We start from the raw sequence: 25,279 nt of genomic DNA, 5'->3' as shown, positions 1-25,279 counted from the left end.
TGACTTACATCATATTTCAGTTAGATTTGCTCCTTAAACTCTTTAAGGAAGACACTGTCCTGGTTGAAAAACTTTTATTAGGAGAATCCAAACAAATCTTTTATGATTGGAGACCAAAACTTGTTGCTCTTGTTTCTCCATTTCAAGTAGAAGGGGTGTGGAGTGATCTTGGAAAATGTAGGGATACAACAGGAATGTGCAGGAAGTGGGAGGTGTGGAATTAACAGAGATCTGTGGTGGAACACTGCCCATAGAGGGAGGCCATGTGGCAGCTGGTCTGTGAAAGGTAACATCAGTTGCTTCCAAGTGTTTCTGGGAGTCCAGGCGGAGCAGCCCTGCTGGATTTAGGGCAACAAGGCTGGTGAAGGGTCTGGAGCATATTGCCCTTGACTGTGCTTTTCAGGGATTGCAGGATTACAGGTAAAAGGCAGGGATAAAGATCCAAATTCATCATGAGCATCTGAACAGCTTCCCACATTCCAGCACAGGCAGGAGGAGTGCAGCATGGAGTGCTGGCTAAACAGGTTTTATATAAATTCTTCTTTATAATGTGTGATATAAAGCTTAGGTTTGTCTCCATTATTTCTGAATGGTAATAGTATTTCATGTTCATACTTACAATATAGTTAACTCCCAAAACCACCAAGTAGGTCCCAAATATACCACATTGATGGACAAATTCTTCAGTTGATCAGTTTAAGAAAAACAACCAAACCAGCCCCAAAACCATAAGTTTTAATAATACAGGATAAGAAGTGTTCCAAAAATGGTATGAAGGAAGCTTTGTATAGAAAATTACCTATAAAAGGCTGTAGCATTCATGTTTAGTCATGTATTGAATTTCCAATTCCATTGGAATGTGCAGCTTTCTGCTATCAACTTCAGTCACAAGGGCAAATTTAGGGAAATCCTCATTTTCACTGAAGAGATACGCAGGTCTTGCAGAGCAGAACTTGTGACAGGTTACAATGATTCTGATAAGTGATTGTGTCTGTTTTGCTTCTGCTGTTTAACAGAAGGACTCTGATGCAGACGAGGCTGTAGAACAGTTATTTCTTGTTGTTGTGGCTATTGATTTTGGCACAACATCCAGTGGCTACGCCTACAGCTTCACCAAGGAGCCAGAATGTATTCATGTAATGAGGTAAGGGCTGCAATGCAGCATTTGGTTTGTGACTCTGATAACATGGGTTGCCTGCAGTAGCCATAGATATTTCCTACAGGAGCCTGAAGTGTCTGGATTTGTCTGGCATTACCACAGTGTGCAGATTTCTCATGGTTATGACTTTGTTGCATCTTATTGTATTCTGATTTGCTTTAGTAGTCCATGGGAGCACATCCCCTTTCTTACATTGCTGAGTTTACAAGATGACAGAGTAGAAGGAGAAATCTGAGTATTCAGAATTGTTCAGGGAGCAGAGTTAATAAGTAAATCAGGATGCCCTTGTCTCAGACACTGATTTTCTAAAGGTCATGGCATCCAGGAGTCCATCCCCTGGAATCACACTGGGTATAGCTGGATGTACAACTCCTGGTTACTTGCACTGGGAGTTCCTTTGGCTGATGTAAGCTTTGTGGTATTAAATCTGAATCAAATCTATGATTATGATCCATTGATACTGGGAAATAAGGAAATAAGGAATCAAAAGGCATGAATGTGAACATGAAGGTTTGATGTGAAATCTGTCTGTGTTATATGTATGTAAAGGACAGACTTTTGATGCTGTGATGAAGTTTTTAATTTTTTAATTTCTTGATTAAATCAGCACAATACAACTCTATGCAATCAAAAATGCAAAAACTGTTATGGCAGTTACCTGAGATGTTTGTCCTACAAAGTATTGCTATAATATTTTATAGTATTTGTCAAAAAGTTATTTATAACTTAAAAACTTAATTAAAAATATTTAATTCTTATTATAGTATATTTTAAATGACTATATTGTAATGAGAGCAAGATATAGATAATTTTAGACATAAAAAGTATATGTATAAGGATATATAAGGATATGTAAGGATATATAGATATATATATATGAAAAGCTCAACCACAGATGTTCTTCTAAACAATGCTGCCATTGCAGAAGTAGGTACTGTGCTGTAATGCTGAGAACAAAAGGTCAAAAAGCCTAATTTGCTGCAGTCCAGTGTGATATACTGCATTTTTTCTAAGCAAAGGTGGTAGCTGAATGCAGCTCCGTAAATCTCAGCAGACACTATTGATTGTGCAGTCAGCCTGCATAGCTGGTTTGTGTATGGCTGCAAACTAATGCAGCTGAGGGACTTAAAGTACTGTCTAAAGGAAAGTAAATTTAGAAACGGTATTCTGCCATCCAGTTGCAAAGATAACTACCATTTTCAGGACGGACAAGTAATGCTTTCCAGGTCTTTTCTGCATCTCTTGTTTTCTGGGCAGCACAGGAAGGTGCACAAGGCTGCAGTCAAAGGACACACCCTGTGTTGCTGCCTCAGACAGCTCACGGGGTGGGCAGGCTGGAACTCATGTTTATCAGCTCCTGTTCTCTTTGGCAGCACGTAATTAATTAAAGTTCTTAAAGAAATTGGATGGAATGAGAGAAAACATCTCTGAAGCTGTATCTGAGCAAGCCTGAATTGTGTTTAGAGCAACTCTGTGTTCATGTAAACACTGGATATTTTACTGTGTGGAATCACTGCTGTTTCTGGGGAAGTCCTTGAGGTGCCTTGGACTCAGGTTTTACCTTAGGACCTGGTTTTGCTGCTGGATTCACAATGTGGATTAGATTCTCCTTCCCTGGGGAAATCCCTTCTCCTTACCAGACTTCCTGCTGTCAGTCACTGGGACATTGAAATCCAGGTGCTGATTCCAAATTTCAGCTGACATTTTGCTACTTGTGGGTCAAAACATGACATTTTCCTCCTTATGCAGCAATGGCAGCATGACCGTGATTTCAGAGCTATGTAGCTGTGATAGGAGATACTGGAATTGAAAGAAATTAAATAAATTACTTCATGTGCTCCCAACCAGAGGGGAAGAACTTTTTTTTCTTGAGGGGTTGTATTCATTTTTCCAACAGGTATTTCAAACAATGGTAAACATTTTAATACCAAGAATTATTTTAATTTTTAAAAATACATATTTCTGTCTGGGAAGCATTTTGGCAAGATGTAATTGAAATGGACTTAGAAAATAATATATTTAATATTTTTATATATATTTATATATTGATGCTCACGAAATCATGAAATTCAGTCAGAAGAATGCTTTATTTATTAAGGTAAGTCTGCAGTAGTTCAGAAGCTATTAAGGGCTGTATATAATGAGGCTTACATGTAGGATAACTTACAAATATTTCAGCAGAGTAAATGTAGCTTCCTGCCGGCACTCGAGAATGTTTACATTAAAATAAAGCATACCAGTGATGCATGGTCCTCTCTACTTCCTAACATTTTTTCCACCTTCCCTCCTTAGTGTTGATTCTTTCCAGATACTTAGATTTCTGACTGCCTTTTAACAAAGCTGCTTTTTTCTAAAAGGGTAAGATGGATTTATTTAGAAGGTCCTACTTTGGAAAGGAGAGAACACACAAGGCTTTAGCTCCAGGTTTGAGTGTAGTGCCAGCAGTGCCATGATTCTTGTTGTGTAATTAGGAGGTAAGAAAGTAATTTTTGACTGTGTGTTTATTTGCTGTGATGCCCAAACCAAAAAAAAAAAAAAGTTTATAGGCATTGACTGAACAAAGTTCTTTAAGTGTATATTTATCTTTAAATGTATGAGTGGCCTCACTCATCTGGGCATGTTTGGAGTTGGGTGTGGGTTTGTAAATGTTCAGTGAATGACTTCACTTTGATTGCAAAACATTGGTTACTGTTTTATCAGTTTTAGGTAGTACTGACAACTCTTGATAGTTGCCCCCAGCTTCTGTTACAGGTAGCTGTGGTTCAGGTTCTTTCTGCAGAGGGAGTGTGTTACAGTGAGTGCTGTTTGCAGCATAACTTGAGACTGGAGGAAAGGCATCAGAGCTGCCTGGCCATGAGCTCAGCACTTCAGTGAGCAGGGCAGTGCCAGAGCCACGTGGAAAATTTGCTGCTGTAGAACGAGTTAATAACAGCTCATTTGGAGGGAATACATGAGATCTTACACAGTTCTGAAAAACTCCTCTTGAATTATATGCACATACATGAAGTTACAGATGTTTTGGCTACTGGCTAGATAGCTGAATGGGAGTATTTCACAGATGGAGAATAAATGAAAAAATGCATGTGGCTATGAAACAAATGGCATCTGTCTTTGGAAGGAGGGAGAATGTGGTCTCTTTCAGTGCAACTTCAGGTTTTTTCCCTCTCTTTCCTGTTTGACTATAATTATTGTGAGGCACACACCTGCCTTTTTTCTGCCTGCACACTGCTGGTGGCATTCAGCTGCGTTTTGATGACCCCAGTGTTTCATTTCCTTGGCTGTGGTGCTGCAGCTCTGGATCAAATTCTCATCACTCTGCACAAGTCCCTCTTTGGTCTGTCTTAGCCAGACTGAAGTGCAAGTAAAGGCATTTCTCTAACCTTCTTGTAACCTCGTGCTTCTTTCCTCACTGACTCTCTTGCCTCTATTTTCACTTCTAGTATACAGTTAGATGTCTGTGGCTGTAAACAGGTCTATGTTGTTTATATTTCTGTTCAGATATCAGCCTGGGAACTCTCATGTCTGCATTTGAAAGAATCTACCTTGGTTCACTTTGAATAGTTTTTTAACTGTGATTCTGCACTGCAGAAATACCCCCCACATGTATTTAGAACAATTCTAGCTTGTATAGGTTTATGCTTTTGATAGGCATTTCCTTTTTCTTTTTCTTTTTATCGTTATTTCACCTATATTGGTACCATGAAGAAAACTGCAAATTAAAGCATTGCAGTCCTAGTCCTACTGGCTGAAATCCTCCTGTAACTGGAGTGAGGCCAGGGTTCCACCTGGCAAGTGTGTTGCAGCCAGGAGTTACCATTCCCATGCTTTTGCATCTGCTTCTCTCTAGAAAAACATCACACAGGAGTATTTCTGAATCTCTGATTGCAAATGGTAGAGTCATGCTTCCCCTTCTCTTTCCTTGCTGTTCTTTCTGTGGCTGAACAGCAATACAAGCTGAGGGCTTTAGAAGGTGCTGAGCAATTACCGTGTCCAGTTTCCATCAGAAACTCATCAGGAAGCAAACATCCAATTCTCCAGGTGGCTTTGAAAATTCCATCCCGCGGCATTGAACGTAAATTTGTCTTCATTTAAACTGCACCTTAAGCGTGCTTGTTCTGGAAAGAGAAAATGTGCCTGGCCATAATGAAAAACAAAGAGGCATTGTTATTAGCCACAGCCTATTTATGGCATTTCCCACCAGTGACTCAGAATGAATCATTAATGATTCCAAGCAAAAACGATATCAGTCTGTCTCCTCTCTGCTTGCAGCGGGTGTGTGGGATTTAACAATCTGCTGGAATAGCAGTGTTTTCTGTTCATGAGCTGTGAGATCCCAGCTTCTTCGCATTGGAACCATATGTTTGCTGTAACACCTACTCAAAGATTTCGGAGTTGACCAAGTGGATTTCTAGCAGCAGGTTAGAAGAAATGACCTGGGGCACAGTCCTTGCCAGCTGATCATGGCTCAGGGGCCAAGCAGCGGAACTGGGCAGATTTAGGGAAGTTTTTTCAAGTGGATGAATGTGGAAATCATTCCACTCCTCATCATACAGTTTCTGCTTTCAGGGCAGTGGAATTGTTCTCTGCACTGAAGGAAGTTCAGATGTGTTATTCTCTGCTGCTTGAGCTAAAAAGAGAGATTTTGCTCTGTTTGATGTAATTGAATGATCTGAAGGGGTCCCAGCCCTTCAGAAAATCCCATTCCTTATTACTTTACCAAGTACCAACCCCTTAGATTGCAGTTTACCGTGTCAGTTTTCTGCCTTGGTCTGGAGGTCAACTAATGTTCAATGGATTCAACTGTTTCTGAGAGTGAAATGGAAATTATTTTTTCTACATATTCTTCCTATGTCACATGAACAGCTATCACAGAGCAAGGCAGACTTTTTATGCTTCAGAATGAGGGCTTTGGCAGGAGTATGTTCTGAAAGTACGTTTTGCTATCTTTAGAAAAAGCAATTGGCGTGTAGTTTAATAATGAATGCAGTTGCCTGTGTGATCTTAACTTGGCTCCTGTTTGAGCTGTGTTATGATTATGTCTGAGAGCATAAACAGATTTTCCACTGATGCCTTTTTAAGAAAATGTTTTCTGGTAAATGTTTGTTTCTCATACAGAAAGTACTTGTATATGGTGGGGAGAGGAACAGTAATGTGAGTTTCTTCCATTCTGCCTTTTTTTTTGTGATGGAGAAGGAATGCTCACAGCTGTTTCTACAACTTTCTACTGTCTGACCTTTTTGTCCTGCCATGCCCCCTTCAGTTCCTGCTGCTGGGTGTTCCCATATTCAGTATTCTTATTTATTTCCTTATTTATTTCCTTATCCGTTCTGTGAAAGCAGCTTTGGGTTTACTGTTGCCTTAATACTTTCATGGGTATCCCCTAAAAATACCTTCACAATCTTGATGAGATAGGATAGTTTTAGTCACAGAAGTATTTAGGTGCCTTTAACATTCTTGGAGGTTGGGGAAATCTGCTTCATTTTTGACATTTTAAAACTTGTGCTGCATTTTGGGTATTTGAAACACAAAATCCATCAATTTCACATGAGTAGAAAGTGCAGTGCAGAGAGCTCAGCATCTGCAGGCATGGAGGTCTTCAGAGTTTCAGGTGTCTAGGAAATGAAGCACATGATCAGATGTTGGTTGAACTGGCTTGTCTTGTTTCAGGGAATATTCTGGGACAGAAATGGGGATTTAATCAACCTCCCCCTGATAATGTTTGATGATTTAAGCAGGTCCCTAAAAAACAGGCAAAGTATCCCTTGCAAGTAACCATTCATGAAGTCTGAATCACAATTGGAAAAGCCGTATTTGGGTTTTTATTAGTAGTGTTCTTGGATAATTACTGACTTTTTTTTCCTCTACAATATTTATTACATGTGTTGGCTTAGGTAGAAATTTTAAGTACAGAACTGTTTCCTTAATTGTGTATGGCTTGCTTCTGGGAACCTGTGTTCTTATCTGAGTGTGATGTATCCTTAAGAATTATACATAATCACAAAAATGTATTGAATTACCTGAAATGAAAATTGCACTACATTTTTTCTTACGTGGGAGTAAAACCACTTGATTTTGGTATTATAAGGTTTGAAATTACTATCTTAGGAGGAAAAAGCAATCTGTGCAATTTGCCACCGCATAACTTTTTCTCATGATACACTTGTTTTTTCCTTGCTCTAACCTTGAGCATCACTTACTGGAGCTGTTTCACTTTTTGGCCAGACGATGGGAAGGTGGAGATCCAGGTGTTTCCAACCAGAAGACCCCAACCACTATCCTCCTAACACCTGAGAGAAAGTTCCATAGCTTTGGCTATGCAGCAAGAGACTTCTACCATGACTTGGATCCCACTGAATCAAAGCACTGGTTGTATTTTGAAAAGTTTAAGATGAAGCTGCATACCACTGGTGTAAGTAACACCCAAACTCTGTTTGCTACTCAGGTTGTTTTCCTCTGAACACTACTAAATTTTTGTCAGCTGGAAGGGAAGCATCTCGACGTTTGGAGAGTAAATTAAACTAATTAAACACTTCAGTTAGCATTATGATTCCTTTTGTTTCTCGCTTCATGTGGCAGCTGTATCTTGCCAGCCTTCCTTGTAGATCTTAAAAGTTCAGTATCTGCTTTGCTTAGATCTTCATGTGCTGTCTGGGGAGTCTGCATGAGGTTGGTTTGTTCAGTAAATCTGGTCAACAGAAACGGGATGTAAGAGCCAGACTGAGCTCTAGAGCAGCCAAGCAAATCCACCCAGAATTCATTGCCAGAACTGCAAGTGCCAGTAGGGCTGTTAATTTGACATTATTCCTACTGATGGTGTTTTTGTCTTTAATCCATTTTAGAGCTTTGGGAATTAGCCATTACTTTCTGTTTTGAGGTGTTTTCTGATTTCATCTGTTAGTGGGAAACCAAAAATCTGTACTTTTAACTTGAATTAAATATCTTGCATGTGCAACTTCATTGCAGTTATTTACAGATACGTCTATTGCAATTGTTTAATATTTAGTCCATATTTCTTTCTCTGCCTGCAGTTCTTTGTAGGCATGGTAAGTGTTTAAAAACAAAGTCTAAAATAAGCAGCAAAGTGTCATGCTCCAGGAAATTCAAGTGATGAGTTAAATCCTCTTCAGAATAGTTCTGTCACTTTTTCCTAATCAGGTGAATAATGAAGAGTTCACTGTCCTCAAGCAGTGGGAATTAATTTGATGTTTGCCTTTTTCCTTTAATAACTTCCAGTTATTTTCTTTCATGTAGAATCTTACCATGGAGACAGACCTGACAGCTGCAAATGGCAAAAAAGTCAAAGCACTTGAGATATTTGCTTATGCTCTGCAATTCTTTAAGGAACAGGCATTAAAGGTGGGGTAATGCTTCCTTATCAAGATTTTCTGTATTTATAACTAGTATAAATATGAGCTCAATATTTTTAGCATTGCCAAGCTTTGACCTAAGTTGTATTTGATCTAAACAAAGCAAGGCAGGTGTAGAAACTCTGGGCAGGCTGTGGACTCTGGAGAGCTCACAATAGCCTGAAGTAATTTCCCCTTGCACAGGTCAAGCTTGATTCACTAATAGCATCCCTGTGATGCAGAGTCCTGAATAGCTTTTTACTGGCTTAGGTATTTTCTGCTGTCTTTTTAATGGAAAAAAAAAATAGGTACATTTGACAAAAAAATCTAGAAGCTTACTATTTTCCATTTCTGATTTCAAATGTTGCAGTGCTCATTTCTTGCAGTCTTCTTGGATCACAAGATTGTTTTTCTTATTCTCCAATGGAATACATGTCCCCTGTAAACAGGTTTTGAGATGCTAAATCTCATGTAAATAGCCAATTGTGAGTTAAGTAAACATTGGCTTCCAACGTGCCACTATAATGTCAGTGTGAGCAGAGCAATTCCTGGGTCAAATCAGAGTATTCATCCAAGCAAGTGTTGTTTAAAATAGCCTTGTGGTTAAGAGCTAACCTACTTTTTTGAATGGGTTTAATTTATTTTCTCTGAGATGCCAGTCTGTTCCTTATGGCTGCAGAGAAACAATCCTGCCACTACAGCTCAAATGCCTCATCTTGTCAGGGACATTTTTAGCTGTACTTTTTTGGGGTTGGTTGTGGAGTCACAAACTTGGACCTGTGTGTAGACTGGGGATATTCTCAGCAAATATGAATGTTGTATAAAATCCCATATATTTGCTGTGCTGCCTGCTCAGATCTACATCCTTTTCCTGATGTTAATAACTAAATCCCTGGCATTTGTGAGTGAATCCTGGAACTAATTAGACATGCCATGTAAGTGAGCTGTAACTTTGGACTGTGCTGTGTCTGTCTGTGGTGCCCTGTGCAGTATAAAGGTGCTACTTTTCCAGCATGGATTTTTGAACTGCAGCATAGCTAAACAAACACAACACCTTGGCTCAGCACATGCAGAAACACTTTTTTTTACATTCTAAAGGCCTGTTGTCCACCTTTCTGAACCTTTCTCTGTTTGGATGGAGATTTAGATAGGACATATGGTAATGACATTTTACTTGGAACCTTGCCCAAAACATGTCAGTATATCACCTAATTTGCAAATGCAGTACAGACTTCCCTGTTTTTTAAGGGGAGAAAAAAAAGGACAATAAAAATACTAAACTAGTCTTGAATGTTTGCTTAAAGCAAAATTTTGAAGGACCAATCAGTCATTTTTTTAGAGGGGTTAACTGTAACTTCCCCTTGTTAACTGCATTATAAAAGTTTGATTTAAAGGTAAATGGTGTATAAAGAAGTCATTGAAAAATCCAGATTGTAAAACATAAATGTTCATAAGTGATACCCCAACTATTTTTTTGTGTATTAATCAAGATGTAAGTGTGAATTCTTCAAGCTAACAGTAAATCCCACACTATGGCTAAGGATGTACATAAATGTGCTATAATATTCTGTAAATTGCTGCTTTTGCAAAAGCCAAATTTTCTACTTTATTTTGAGCAGTAAACTTTTCTCTGGGCCTCCTTGAGAAAGCTTCAACCTTAATCCCACCTTTTGGCACAGTAAAGCATTCTTGGCAGATTGGAAGTAATTCTGATTTGTAGTATGGATGTAACAGGAAAAAAATTGAAAAGAGGGTTACTGTTATCAGAGCCAGCAGAAAAGAATGTTTTCCTGTAGACACCCATCATTTTACATTCACCTCTATTTTCCTTTTTTTTTTTTTGTTTCTTTTTTAGGAGCTGAGTGACCAAGGAGGCTCAGACTTTGAAAACACTGAAGTCAGATGGGTCATTACAGTGCCTGCTATTTGGAAGCAGCCTGCAAAGCAGTTTATGAGACAAGCTGCCTACAAGGTAATATTACAGGCTGAATGTAGAAATGCCCCTTTAAAGCCCTAGTTTATAAGCTAAATGATAAATGTATTTGGGGCAGTTTAGTATAAATACAGTCTGGAAACATTGCAAGAGGAATTAACTCTACCAAGCAATAGCTGTAGGTTGTATGTATTCACCTCTTAAATGCCTTTTTCTTACTATTTACTATTATATATTGGTGTCCCTCACTGCAGACTCTGATATTTTAGTAATCTTGGACAATGTATTCCTGCTGAATCCAGTGCACATGGAACAGATGCAGTTTTGAGACCCTAGGGAAAGTTGAGTTTAAAATACTGGACACAGTTTTGTTTTGTTACTTTCTTTAGGTCATCACAGACTTTTAAAGTTAAAAAAAAAAAAAAAGGAAAAAGGAGGAAAAGAAAAGAGCCTCCTTGGTGGGACTTTTTTTCCAGTTTCCATTTTCCCACAGTAGGAATGAAAGGACTGTGAACTGGATAGTCTGGATGTAAAATTAAATTCAAATGTTATTTTTGCCAGTAAGAGTTTTGTCTGCATTTAATTCTTTCCCCCAACCGCCCCTCAGATATGTGCACTTTCCATATGCATGCCTTTATTTCAAATTCAGTTTGTGTCTCTAATACATGAGATGTACACATTCTTCTTTTCATCAGGATATTCATTTTTAGTTTGTTTTTTTTTATTTTTAATTTTTGGTCAGGGACTTGTGTAGCGCATTGGCAGCAGCTGTGCAATGCAGAGTTTGTAAAGTATCTTCTAGCACATGAGTTATTTGCAGAGTGCTTCTGGGAAGCACCCAGATTTTTCTAACTCTGTTTCTAATGTTGAGCAACGTTTTTCTTAACAGTCTGTATTGTGGGATTGCTAATGCTAGTGCCAGAAGCAAAACACTCTTAAAGTTCTGATGGAAGGACACGGTTGTAGGTAAATCTGAAACACTAGAGACCCATTCATTATCTCTGTATATTGTTGTCTGCCTGCTGTCTGTGTGCATGTGTGCTCGTGAAGTGGGAGCTGTGTAAGGAGCAGGGCAGGGTGCAGGTAGAACTCTTGGCATTTCTCATTTGTGGCACAATGGAATGTTGTTAATTAGTGTCTGTGTCTGTGGTTGTGTCTGTGGTTGTGTATTTCTATGGGCAAGCTTGACAAACAGCAAGGGCTGACAGGGCTTTTAACTTGGGGTGTGTGATCCACTGCAGGAAAACTTGAGTTTAGGGAAATAATTCATGTTAACTTGATACATGGCTGATTTTTTTCAGAGCAGTGGGGATGAAGAAACAAATGCAGAAAACAGAATTCTGAATTGCCATTCAGTCTTTCAGATTCCTATTGCTGCATCTAAATGTTCATCATGGATGGATCAGAAATTGCAGCTCTTGTTAGCTATTGGAAGATGGAAGCATCTTGAAAATGAGGGGCATCATGTAGAGAAAAGTGTGAAAAGGCAGTGGTAGAAACCTTGTAACAGGAGACACACTGAAGTACAGCCACCAGTCTGAGCTGAGAGTTAACTTGCAGAAAATATTCATGAGCTGTGGAAATCTGCTGAGCAATCCATGTCAAATGAGGTAGCTCCAAGAGAAGTGAAGTACTAAAACAGTTTCAATCACTGTTTCACAGTGTAAAGCCCAGCCTTTCTGGAATGGTTAAGTAGTTGTCTAGGCAAAGCTAATGGAATTAATAAAGTAAGAAGTGTTAGAAATCTGCTTCTGTGCTCAACACCCATCAGCTCTTGTGACCAACCTATGATCTCAGTGCACTTCTGATGTCCCCTCATCTCTGCTTTGCCTTGAACAAAACATTGCTAACCTGGATCTCCTCATCTGCCCAGGGGCTCCTGCATTGTCCCCTTCCAGCTGCTGTGCTGCTTCTCACTGAATGAGTAATCTGCTTGTTCCCTTCAGCTCCCAGCTCTTCCTCTCTCCTTCCATCCAGCCTGTCAAAATCCTGCTAACTCTGTCTGCACGACAGCTTTTCCTGTCTTTGCACACTGCTGAGCTTTCATCCAAGCTGTCAGTGATTTTGCATCTTGGTTATTGCAACATCATTTCCTTGGCTTCAGCAGCTGTAGTCTGGCCTGGTTTGTACCTCTTCAGAATACTGCCCCAAAAGAATTTTGTAGCCTTGCATTTGACAGGGAATCAGCCCACATTTGACTCCATCTGTGTCATCTCAGACATAAGCTGCATGAACATCTCTATTGCTTCCTTATTTTTCTCTTCTGAAACTCTTTTTAAAATGCTGGGTTTTTTCATGCCTACAAAAATTTGACTGTGATTAACCTTCTTACATGAGAAAACTACTCATTACTTCTTGCTGTTACTCTGCCTGCCCTATCTGTATCCATCTTTTGTGCTTTTTGTATCCTTAACAGTTTTTATAGCTTTGAATCAGGTATTTGTTTGTTCTCTCTGGGGCCTTCTGAGGGACTCAGTCTGGCAGGTTGCAGCGAGTTGCATGTCTTTAAAAATTATTTTGCTGAATCAAAATTACTTTATTCCTGAATGACAGTTCACAGATGCTTTTCCCTGTGTCTCTTGTTTAATTCCCATGTGTCCAGAGGTGGCTCTGAGGCTCTGGAACACTTGAGGTCTGGTCAGAACTGGAGAGAGCTCTGTGGCAAGAGCAGAGTGTCAGCTCTGTAGGACCCACTTAACTTTTAAGTTTCTTTTCCCAAACCATGTCTGCTGGGATTAATGTGCATTGCATCAGTGTTCACTACATCCTTAGGAATGACTTTTAGGGTTTATAATAATATTTGCCATTCTCTCCACTAGTAAAATATAAGACATCATAAATAGCATCAACTTTTTTTGTTTCTGTGTCGTTCTGCTTCACATTCTTTGGGCACAGGAAGTGCAGAGCAGAATCTGCAGGCTAGAATTCCTTGAACATGCTAATAGGAATAAAGTCCTAAAGAAGAGTGTGGAGTGTGGAAGGAATATGTGAATGCAGAAGCTGTGAGATAAGAAAGTAAAACATGGCATAACAAATGCATTCAGGGCAGGGAAAAGTAAAGGGAAGGCTGGTGCATTTTCATAAGCTTGTCCAAAATACTCTCTGGGCTTTCAAACATCAGTCAGTTGGTCTAGTCTGAGATACTGAAGGTTCTTTTCTTTTTAATATGAACTCTGGAGTTTTGAAATTGAGTTGTAGACCTCTGAAGTAGATTTATTTTCCAGTTACAAATAGCAAATAAAATCATTTGCAGGTAAGCTCAGATAAACAAAACAAGAAGCAGTCTAGATTACAGGATTAAAGCGTGTGAGCCTAAAATTCCAGAGGCTTTATTTAACCAGCTCCTGTGCTGAACATTTATTATTGTTTTCACATCAGTTTTGTCATGGAATGTCCACAATGAGAATTGTTTAACACGTTGTGTTCTGGGGTCAATGACATTACATTGATCAATATTGCTTTACTCTGGAGAAACCTTCGGAGAAAAATAAACAAACTTGGCAAGAGAGTAATGTGACAGCACAAGAAATTCCTTGCTGATAAAAACATGACATGAAGTATATTTGATTTTTAAAAGGTGGCTTGGGAGGCTTAAGCAGATTGAAATTTGTGAAGCTACTCTTATTCCCTCATAAGTCTGTTGTGTACATAAAATACATGCAACTAAAATTTATTTGTGTAGGGATAGCGTGTCAGGCTTCTGCTATAAACTGTAAGCAGCATTGGGAAGCTGGTTATTTTTCTGAAGCAGTACTTGTTAGTGAGGCAGATGAGGCAGAAGTGTGTTAATACATCAGCCATCCTGATTATTTGTAGCTTGTGGGGGTCTGTTGAGTCTCTGATTTCATTTTTGTGATATTAATATCTTTTTAATTGTGAGGATTACATTGTTTCTCGAGTGATGTTGAGGAGAATTCTGCATCTTATTGCTATGCTTAATTAGGAAATGATAGCTAATTGAGAGGTAAAGATTACAGAGTGGAAAATGGGTACTAATTGATCTCTGCTACTAATTGATCTCTGGTCACATTGGAGTTCCTCGGCCAGGTTCACATGAAGGCAGACACATCTGCTAATCCAGTTCTGTACATTTCTGTTTGTCCACTTCTGTGGCACAAGTTGGAGCATTTTGTTTTTTCTTCTGCTAAACAAGTAAAACAAGAGGTTTTCGTAGCATTCTGTGTAATTGTCAGTCTGTGCCTGTCTCTTCCAAAGTTTTGAAACACATTTCTCAGATTCTTAGAAATTGACTGAAAGTAACAGAAATATCCAGAAAATACAATCTTCATTCTGCCAGGTGGAAAGGCTGTGCTAGGTGGCATTTACCAGCCCAAAAAGAAAATGATGGTCTGAAAGGCTGTAAACTACAATCATTAGGGAGTGATAGAAACCCACAAATGTAACTCGGCATGGACAGGGTCTGAAACTAATGGGTTTGATTATAATAAATTCATAGAAAAGGTCAATAGATTGTCTAAAAGACATCTTAGATGCCAATATTCAGTTACAAAGAAAAGAAATATGAGCTGAAATTGGAACTGTAATGAAAAATATTAAGGCAAAATGAGAAAGCCCAAGGTACAGAGCAAGATGCATCTTACAGAAAATAGCAAGCAAGTATTTTTCTCAGTGCAGGTCCTTCTCAGTGAGGACCACTTGTGTCTTTTTAGTAAAATCAGCCTGAGCCGTAAGGACCCACAATGAGTCCTAAATAAAGGGCAGGAGAGAGCCTGAGACATTAGGAAGAGACTTGAACAGGAAGAGTCAGGCTTTGCTGTTGTGGTAACTGGTGCATGCCCTGGGTACAAAAAGCATTTCTCGAGTTTTATAACATTAAAAATTGAAAAGCTTATGAGAATTTAATGGCTTCATTTTTCTAATGCACGCTACTCATCAAACTTGCAAGTAATGTTCTCCTGCACCTTGGGGGATATAATGTAATGCAGCAAAAAATTCTTGGTAATGTCACTTGGAGCTAAGCTTTCAGTTACTGCCCAAATGTGATCTGTGACAAGAGTCCCTTGGGAAGGAGCTGCAGCAACATCACCCTGGAGAAATATGGACCAAATGCCACTGTGGTCCTATTGAACTTGTCAAAAAACATGACTTCTACTTGTTATCATTCATCAATATGTAACTCTGCTTTAGTAATGCTGATTTGGATTTATTTGTGGTCCCAATGCCTGAGAAACTTTTTGAGGACAAAAACAAAACAAGAAATTTGTGCAAAGAAAAATGTTGGTGATTTCAGTCTCTTGTATATAAGGTAAGGAATAACCTAAAAAATGATCCAAGATTCTTCTCCTTGGAAAATTGTGTCTGGGATTACTTCTGAGACCAAAATGTGATACACTGGATCTGATGTTCTAAGTAAGGTTTGCTGCAATTACTGGTATTCTTTCGTGTCTCACAAATATAATAAATCCTTTTTTCCCTCATGAGGCAGAAATCTTCTGCTAGCTTGTGTGTAGCAAGAAATTATCTTTCTTAGGAGCAGTTAATAAACGATTTTTGTCAAATAGGCACAGGTAAACTCCAGAACCTTCTCCATGAATTGTAAACAAAAGTGCTGCTTCATGATTGGTAGCCAGTGGTCATAATTCAGCTATTTCCTGCCTAGTAATGTACGAAGTATAGAAATGCTCAAGCAAAGCAATTTGTACTCTTAGCTGGGTAATAGCAACACCAGAAAAATAAATTGAGGCAGTCTGGCTGTGCTTAGCAAAGGCATTTATCTCAATCAGACAGCCTAGCTGTCTGTAACAAACTGCTTCATCTAATCAGTGGCCACACAAATGCAGCAGTTCTGGCTGCAGCCAGTGCAGCTCCACACATTCATTATTTTAAGTGTCCTGAAAATAAAAGTCACACTTCATTATGGTTCCAGGTGCCCCTTTTGTTTTCTTGTTTTTTACAATGAGATAATGCCATAGTTTCTAGGCAGCCATTAAGAGGGAGAAATGTTCCATGTTATTTCTTAGCTTTACTGACAGCTTAGCAAACAGCAGTGAAATATCAAATGGATTCTGCTTTGGCCCAAAGTGACTTGCTAAGTAACATGATCAGGTATGTGCATGCACAGACAGCCAGGGTGATTATTCAGAGCCTGAGCATACCTCATTCCAGCAAACTTCAGCAACAGCTCCACTGAAAAACTTAGTATTGATTAGGGTACTCAGAAGTTGATGCTTTTTCATTAGTGGGTTGTTTCACAAAATTTGTTCTCAGTGATTTACAAGATGTTATATAGGAAGCTTGCAGCAGAGCTGAATGCAAAAGCTGGGTTTCAAGTCCACGTCTTCTATTTGTATCCTCATGTTTTTAAAGCATAAAGACCATTTTTACCTCTACAACTAATGAATGAATTAATTAGGAACTGAATTTCCCTCTCTGACAAGACACTAGACTGAGGCAGATAATTTTTTTGAGTGCAGATTGTATTAGTGTTGTTAAACTCAACTTGTGCACCCCTGATACATTGAACCAATTGCTTTCCATATGTTGCATCATTTTTTAATGCTCATGGCTGATGTTTAGGATTACAGGACTGCTTGAGGCTGTTGTGCTCTATTATTTTTAGCTTTAAAAATAAAAAAAAATCAGAAAGCACTAGCCTACACCTTGGTATTTTAAAAGCAGGGAAATGGTGTGTAAATATATAGTGACAGTATTTGCTTCCTCATGGCAGAAGGGAAAATGTCTGAGACCCCAAAAGAGCCCTCTCAGGATAAACCCAAAATCCTAAGGAAAGGATTTAAAGGCTGATTTTTACTTTGGATTTCATCCTTTTATTCCTTAAATATTATTTCATCATTTATATTTGTGCAAAGTGAGTAAATGAAAACTATTACAGGGGTCTCTTAGCTTCCAGTTTGTGCCCCTCTGTTAGTGGCTTTTTCATCTTCCATAGCTTGTGTTCCCCTTGTCTGCAAAATGAAGTTACTGCTATTTTACCATAGCCTGAGATGTCCTTTATGCTTTCTCAAGCAGTTTTCTGGCAGAGGGATGAGTATCTTCGTCCTGTCCCTGAGCTGTACAGATGGGGAAGCTGACACTGAAAGAATTCTGCAGCTGTGACAATTATCCACATTGTTCTCACTTGTGAAATGCAAAGTATCAGTGACACCTGATCAGGCTAGGACGAAGGACAGCCTGTGCCACAAGCCTGATTTTGGTTCAGCCAGCAGTAATAGTGTGAAAATGAATGCATTCATGTATTTCTGTTAGATATATGCATGTATGTGGAGTGAATGTTAAGAGAAAGCAAAATGCTCTTGTTTCTGTGAAGCAAAAAGTGCTTCTGACATTGTAGATGTCAGATCTTTGCAGGATCAAGTGCCACCCAAACATTGTGTTGATTGGATTTTTAAAAAAAACCTCAATATTCAGTTTTCATCTAGGCTCTTCTATTCAGAGTATATAATTTTGAAAGGAGGGAAGCACCCAGCAGCTCTTCCTCCTGCCTTTGGCAAACCCAGCCTCTTTGCTGTGGTCACCAAGAGGAATCTTTGAAAATCCTGTTTATTTTGTGGCTGTTGAGCAATTTTAAGAATCTGTCTTTGAAGAGATAAGTGGGCAAAGCTAACTGTGCCGTCTGACCTCAGTCTATTCTATTTACCCATTATATTTTTCTGTACTGCAGCACTCCTCGTCAATCTGAAGTCTAAGGGCAAAGCATTAGGGTATGTGATGGTGTAGTGAGTTTCAAACAATTTTTTTAAATCTTCTCCAGGCTGAGGATCCAGTGAAAGTGCATTCACTGTGCTTTTCCTGCAGCTTTGTGGTACCCACTCACCCCACTCCCTGCCAGCCCTGCTTCCCCTCCAGTGCCTCTTTGGGATAATGCTGGGAGTCTTTTCCCATGTTGCTCATCTTCTTTCCTGGCACGCTCTGCCTCCGTAATTAGATCTCAGTGGTTTATTTGTGACATCCCAGTCTGATGCCATAGGACTGGGGAAAGTGCTAGCTAGTGAAAAAGGAGGAGGATTAGAGGAGCTCACTTCCCAAGGCACTAAGTGGATGGTGTTATCATGAACTGATTAGTTTAAACATTATGAACTGATTAGTTTAAACAGTGGAAGTTTCACAGGGCACTTAATTTCCAGCCACTGTTTTGTCTTCCCTTGATTCAGCCTCACAACACTTTCTTCACGCAGCCTGCACAGTGCTTAACTTGCAATCATACCTTTTCTATTGTTACTAATTATAATAAGTATCTTGGAAAATAGGAAAATGTTGATGTTAATTCTCAGCTTCTCTTGTTTTGGCTGAATGATGTTGTCCTGCAGAGCTTTGTTTCCTATTGAATCCCATAATTTTTACAGAGCTGTTTCATGGGATGCAACTTCTAAATTGTATCTCTGGTGCTTACAAATGGGGCTTTAGTGGTAAAACGGGTTTAAAAGGTTTTTCCTACTGACCAGAAGAATGGATCATTGCAGTTGTCTGGTCTGCAGCATTGCTTCAGCAGTGATTAAAGTAGTGCAGTTGGTGGAGGTGACAAAGTGGGAGAGGACCCAAGGCTGTGGTGGAGGTGATGGATGAAGCTGTTCCTGCAGCTTCTGCATGTGCTCCATGCCATGGGCAGACAGGGAACCTTGCTGCCTGGGGAAGAGTAGCATTTGGCTGTGACACTGAACTGGAGTTTTGGGGTTTAGAGGGAATTCCCACCTTGTTGTGGGTTTCTGTGCAACCTTAAGGAAAACCTTTTAATCTCTGTGCCTGGTTTTTCCAACTGTGTAATGAGGCTGGCTCTTTTGCATGTGTTTATCTGTTTATGTATGCTACATTTTTGTATCTGGAAATGCTTTATTAATTGTGAATGCAATTCCTACAGCAGTAGTGAATCAGGTCTTAGATGACTACAAAATATATCAAAGCTGAAAAAAAGTAGAATTTATCCAATCATTATTTTAATAAGTTCTGTAACTCATGTAAGGCATGTTCCTTGTGTTACAAATCAGTGGTCAGGCTATTTTTTTCCGCCCTTTAAAAAAATACCTGATGTATCTTTCTGAAAAACCAAAAAAAAAAAAAAAAAGGAATTTTACCTGTTGCTTTCAATAACTTGCAAGGATAGGAATAGAAAACAGGTATCTTGTCAGTCATCGTGTATTTCCTAACATTGTACTTCTTTTGAAGTGGTGTAATAAAGAACACACTGGTATTCTATCTGGCTGTGGAGAACTGCAGCTAAAGGCTGATGCTTCTAATTATAGCAGAGGGATGGGACATTTTTATTTATTTAGGTATTAAAAAGACTGACTACATGGAATATTTTATTATAATGCTGTCTTTAGTGTCATATACATTACAATATTTAAAAAATAAGTGCATTGTTGTTTTTTTTCTGTGTTGTGGCATGTGAGGCTGGGTTTCAAAAGCAGCATCTTTTAATCTGTTGTAATGGTGATTCTGCAGGTGGAGTGGGTGAAAACAATTCTCTGAAGTGGTCAGACTGCTGTAGTGAGCTGCAGTCCAGACCTCAGTATTTGCTAGTAGTGAATTACTCCAAAAGCTGGCAGCTGATGCTGTTCAGGAGTCAGGAATGTGTTGTGGTCAGCTGTGGCTCTCTCCTGGTGACACCTCTCTGGCTATAAAAACAGAGCTGCTGGCCAGAGAGAATTCACCTGCATCTGGATGGTGAAATTATTTATGCTCCAGTACCTGAGACTTTGAAATACTTTGGAGTTTCCTGTCCATGATGCATCTTGGCAAATGAACAGCAATGCACTGGCACCAGCACACAGACCTGTGCTACTGGAGGGAGTGAGGTCTGAGAGTTCTCTTGTCAAAAAATGAAATCCTAGTCCTCAGGCATATAAGCAAAGCTGAATTTTAGAGCAGTTCTTTTCATAATGTTCTTTGCTTCTTCTAGCTGTATAAATGCAGCGGTATCTTGCAAATTAATTTAAGAAATTTTTTGTGCTCAAATAATTTCTGTAATCCCATGATGAGTTTTCTACTTTTGTGTTCTTGGGGAAACTGCTCTCTGCTTCCTTCATGTTCCATAAGTGATGACTGCTAGTGAGGGTTACAGGAGCAAGAAAAATCTCCTTAGCAGGATGGAGTCAAGGCACTGTTCTAAAGTCTGCTATGAGCTACCCTGGGCTGAAGCAAATTGGTGTGTCTGTCTCACTGCCTGAATGATCTCTAGAATGTTGAATATTGAGACATTGTTTAGATCTGCCCTGCCCAGGCCTGTTAGCTGGTGAATCCCTGGTGTTTATTACAGTAGTGCTTGGGCAGCAGTGGGCAAGAACATGGAGTGAGGCAGACAGAAAGCAGAAAGTGAAAAAATACAGCAAATTCCCAAATGCCTGCAATTAATAATTTTAACAAATGCATCACTGTTTCTTCATGTTGGCTGCCTGCTGTTTCCACTCCTCTTTCTCTGCATGCTCAATATTTTTCTCCCATCTGTCCCTTGGCCGTAATGATGGGACAGATGCACTGCCTCAGTCTTCCTCTTGTATTAAAACAACCTCATTGCTCCATTCCTCCCCAGCAGGATTTATGTGCTCAAGTTTCTTTATCATCTCCCCCTCTCCGATTTTCTCTGTGCTGTGTATAGATATATATGTAATATGCTCTCTTTCATGGTTTAATTAGAAATACCATATACACAAGGTATGAAATATTGATTGCTACATACACATATTTTTATATGTAAATATATATGTGTGTATATATGTACATATATGTGTGTCTACATATAAAATATGTGTTTGATGCCTTGTACCTTTCAGTGTAAAAGATTCTCTGTGTGGTCTTTTTATGATGTGAAGCAATACATTCTTCATTGTAACTGGCCTTTCAAACTCTGTAAGAAAAGCTTTTAAACTAAAAACCTCAGCATTTTCTTCATGAGGTTCTGTTAGGATCAGCTGTGCTTTGAACTGTTAAAAACTGTCATTTCTGTTGCATGTTTTCCTCAGGAGATATTTCGGGTATGTTAAAATCATAGCTAGGGAGAAAAAGGAGCAAGAATAGCATCTGCTGTGCATGGAGGGTCTGAGAGCACAGATCGAGTCCAGCCGCTGCAGGTCACTGCCTTCCTCTCCTGACTGCAGTGTGAAAAGTTCATGGTACAGGCTGCTGCTGGAGGAGGGGAGGAAGCAAATGTTATTGTTAATGGTTTACTCTTTGCTTTTAGCAGGACCAGCCTTGGGAGTTTGTACTAAAATTCCCCCTAGAACAGATGATTTGGCAATTAATGCAGTCTTCTCCCCACCACCACCTCCAGTTAGGAAGTACCAGTGCATTCCATGTGTGTGCAGCTCAGCTCTTGTCATCTCTGTAAATGCTTTACATTGTAGCCTTTGCATTTTAATATCCTTAGCAAAAATATTTTTTTCCTCTAAAACCCCATTTTGTCTTTAGTGTGTAGGTTAGCCTGAGACTAAGAATTGTCTGTGCTGCTGACACGTGCCCAGTACAAGGAGCAGACTTAGCACTCTTGAGTTCATTCACATTGCTAGATAGTGAAAAAAAACCATGTGCTGATCAGATTCAGAGCTCTCACACAACATGATAATGAATTTAATATAAGTGAAAACTGAAGCAGGGTAGTCAGGAGCTATTTGCTCTCCAAGCCCTTATTGGATAGAGCAGGAAGTGCTGCCCTTAGAACTGCAGCAAGGTCCAGATTTGGCTTTTAGCAAAACTCTCCAAAGGCAAAGACAGTTTGTGTGCAGACACCATACATTTGTGGAATTCCTAAGCAGATCAGACAAATCTGTTTGTCAGGCACACGAGTATTGATTCATATCTGGAATGTTGCTCTTTCCAGTGAAACAAACCAAAACTTCCTGTGTGGAAAAGCTCAGCTGGAGATAAGTGATATTGAAGTGAGCTGGCATGAAACCAGCCCTGCTTGTGCCTACAAAATCCAGATGGGTCACAGGAGGGGACAGGGTTTGTCCTCAGGCACATCTTCATCCGCAGTGCAGCTCCAGGGCTGCTTCTGCCAACATGCTCACATGCAAGTGATGTGATGGCAGGAGAGTCTGTGCTTAATTGATGCTCTTTTTATACATTTTAGGGCTACTCTGGCTGATGTAAATCTATTTTCCAAAGTTTGAAAGTTTGGTTGCAAACATTCTTTTCAATATAGTATTTTTTTCAATATCTGTTGCCACAGAGCTGGCAAGGTTTGAAATTGTGTAGTATTTGTACAATATTTTCCTTCCCACACAGTTCTGCTAATTTTGGATCATGCTGTTTAGTCCAGTGGATGTAACTGAAGCAGAAAGGTTTGCCCAACAGCAATAACGGCTGTAAAGTGACCATAATCCTAGTCATGGTATACTTGTAAAATAATGAGCAACCACGATTTTAAGAGTTTAACTCTGAACTCTTTCTTATTTTAGAACTTATTTCTTGTTGTTTTGCCTTGTTACCAACAGTGAGGAAGATGTTTTCTTCAAGAATCTGTTTATGTTACTTATTAGGATGGAGAGGGTAAAGTGAGTCAGTAAATATGAAGGACAATTTTGTGTCTCAAGTCTTGTCCTGGTACTACTTTTTAAACCAACTTTACTTTGAGTTTCTGGCTGCAGTTGTGAATGAGGCAGCAATTCCCACGGCCCACAGTGTAGCTGTATGAAAGAAGCCAAATTCCAGTCCAGGTCTGCAGACTTTCCATGTCCTTTCTAGTCCTCCTTTTGGGGATGCTCTCAAGACACCACTGTGTGTGTGTGTGTGTGTGCGCGCGTATGAGTTGAAGACTGGAAGACTGACTGGAAGCAGAAAAATGTTCATTTTGTTTTATTTGTTTGCTATCAAGCTTGAGTGCTCAGGGACTTAACTGAAAAGTAATAGCAAGTAACCCAAAAGTTGGCAGAAAGAGTTGAAAGTTGTCTATTTTGTAGGCAGAAGTACCAGAGAAAAGAAATTAAAACAGAGTTTTGCGAACTGTTCTTTGAATATTTTTCTTTAAGCCCAGTTCTGAGAGTGATGTAGTTACATAAGAACTTGTGGCTTTTTGAAAATATCTGTGTCTGAAGGCTGAAAATCCAGTAGGAAAATAGAAAGAATGGCAAACACTGATTTTATAGTGTGGTATCGTTTTTAGGCTTGTTCTCATTACATTTTAGGGAACCTGCCCTGTTGTATTTTGTCTCCTTGAATATACTGAGCACTTTGAAGATGTTATAAAAGCAAATGTACTTTAAAGCAATGGATTTTGAACTAGAAAATGTTGGTTGTAAGACAGAAAATGCATTACTGGCAAAGTGTATTGTATATTCCTATACAGTTAAACAGTGCAGGAACCTCATTTTGGCAAGGACTGTGAATATCTGGGACATAAAGACATAAAATATTGTTGTGGCAAGGAGAGGCAAAAGGAGGCTGAAAGGAGGCTGGGGTCCTGTGAGCTGGCAGATTCACAGGTTAATTAGAATTAAGTTCAGGTTTTGGGCCAATTATTACAGGTTTCAAACCGATTTTCTTCGTTTCTCCACCTGTCATGTACACAAGTGCTCGGTTAGACACTTAGCATGGTAAGTGCATGCAATCCTCCCTGTTACAGCCTGTGGAGTTGTGCTGTGCAGTGTGGGCAGGACAATTCCCAGATGCAGATTTCCCCCTGGCAGCAGCTCCTGGCTGGGGTGAGCTCTGCGGGCTGAGCCAGCGCAGCCCACGGGCTGGGGACAGCCTTGTGCTGAGAGGGTCTGCTGGGCTGCAGGGTCCCCCACGCCACTTCTCTGATCCCTTCTCTCTCACAGGCAGGAATGGCATCTCCTGAAAACCCCGAGCAGCTGATCATTGCCCTGGAGCCCGAGGCTGCCTCTATCTACTGCCGAAAGCTGCGCCTGCACCAGATGATAGACCTGAGTAGCAGGGCACCTGTCAATGGCTACAGCCCGAGTGACACTATTGGAACTGGATTTACACAGGGTACTTCTGTTCGTTCACTCGTTGCTTTGTCCCCCAGGGCTGGTTTCTCACTGTTTCTTGTTGTCCTTGTTCTCTTGAAATGTTTCGGGCTGGCATCAGGTTGCTTTTAAAAACTGTTTTGCTGCTTAACGTAGTTAGACTTGTTTACGTGTTGACCCAACAGACATCACAGAGTGATTTGGGTTGGAAAGAAGCTCAAAAATCATCTAGTTTCAAATCTCTGCCATGGGCAGGGACACCCTCCACTAGACCAGGTTGCTCCAAGCCCTGTCCAGCCTGGCCTTGGACACATCCAGGGATGGGCAGCCACAGCTTCTCTGGGCACCCCTCAGCACCCTCACAGGGAACAATTTCTTCCTAATATACACTTGAATTTTAGCATGTAAGCTTCTTTGTCTTGCCTTTATTAGGATGTTGTGGGAGTCTTTCAGTATTTTCACAACAGTACTTTTCTGCCTTAATTTAAGTTGGTACTTCATGTTGGATCATTTTTTTCATTTAATTTGTTGGAAACAATTATGTGTTTGGTTATACTGCATTACTGAGGCAGGGCTAAATAACTGGATCTGCAATGAAACAATTAGTCTGAGGTGTTCCCAAGTGTTGGCAGATGCTTTTTGATGTCATCTTTATAAAATATCATTAATGACTTTCAACACTCGGTGGAACTCATGGCATTGGAATGTAGCAGTGAATTTATCTGCATGTTGAAGAGCAACTGGATAATGCACTGCTGGTTTATTGAGCTGGGATCTGTTGCTACTGTCACTGTTTGAAGGGGAGGGACAGAGATTGGAGCACTGTAAGTCACTTGACAGAAGGTCCTTCATCACCAGAGATTTTTGAGCTTGGCAGCCTTCTGAAACTGGAGGCAAATAGAGGAAACAAAAAAGGAAAATGGCCTGCAGAAGTAAGATTTGGTAGCTGCACAATGTGCAT

The 25,279-nt window shown here is 39.7% G+C and overlaps 1 protein-coding gene across 2 annotated transcripts in view; it reads left to right on the top strand.

Moving 5' to 3' along the window:
- HSPA12A (heat shock protein family A (Hsp70) member 12A) overlaps positions 1 to 25,279 on the top strand; it is a 50,815-nt gene that overhangs the window by 13,629 nt on the left and 11,907 nt on the right. For both annotated transcript variants that reach the window (XR_005627440.1, XM_039709128.1), the window contains exons 4-8: positions 1,017 to 1,144; positions 7,382 to 7,568; positions 8,411 to 8,515; positions 10,361 to 10,477; positions 24,169 to 24,340. Coding sequence is in view for 1 of the 2 variants with exons in the window: in XM_039709128.1 (XP_039565062.1) it covers positions 1,017 to 1,144; positions 7,382 to 7,568; positions 8,411 to 8,515; positions 10,361 to 10,477; positions 24,169 to 24,340 (709 nt within the window). In the remaining variant the exon portion in view is untranslated. The remainder of the gene's footprint in view (positions 1 to 1,016; positions 1,145 to 7,381; positions 7,569 to 8,410; positions 8,516 to 10,360; positions 10,478 to 24,168; positions 24,341 to 25,279) is intronic.

The sequence above is a fragment of the Passer montanus genome, unplaced genomic scaffold (assembly GCF_014805655.1).
Source record: "Passer montanus isolate IOZ18808 unplaced genomic scaffold, ASM1480565v1 scaffold21, whole genome shotgun sequence".
NCBI classification, from domain to species: Eukaryota; Metazoa; Chordata; class Aves; order Passeriformes; family Passeridae; genus Passer; species Passer montanus.
The sequence above is the reverse complement of the archived record's forward strand: the minus strand, read 5'-3'. Positions and strand labels throughout refer to the sequence as shown.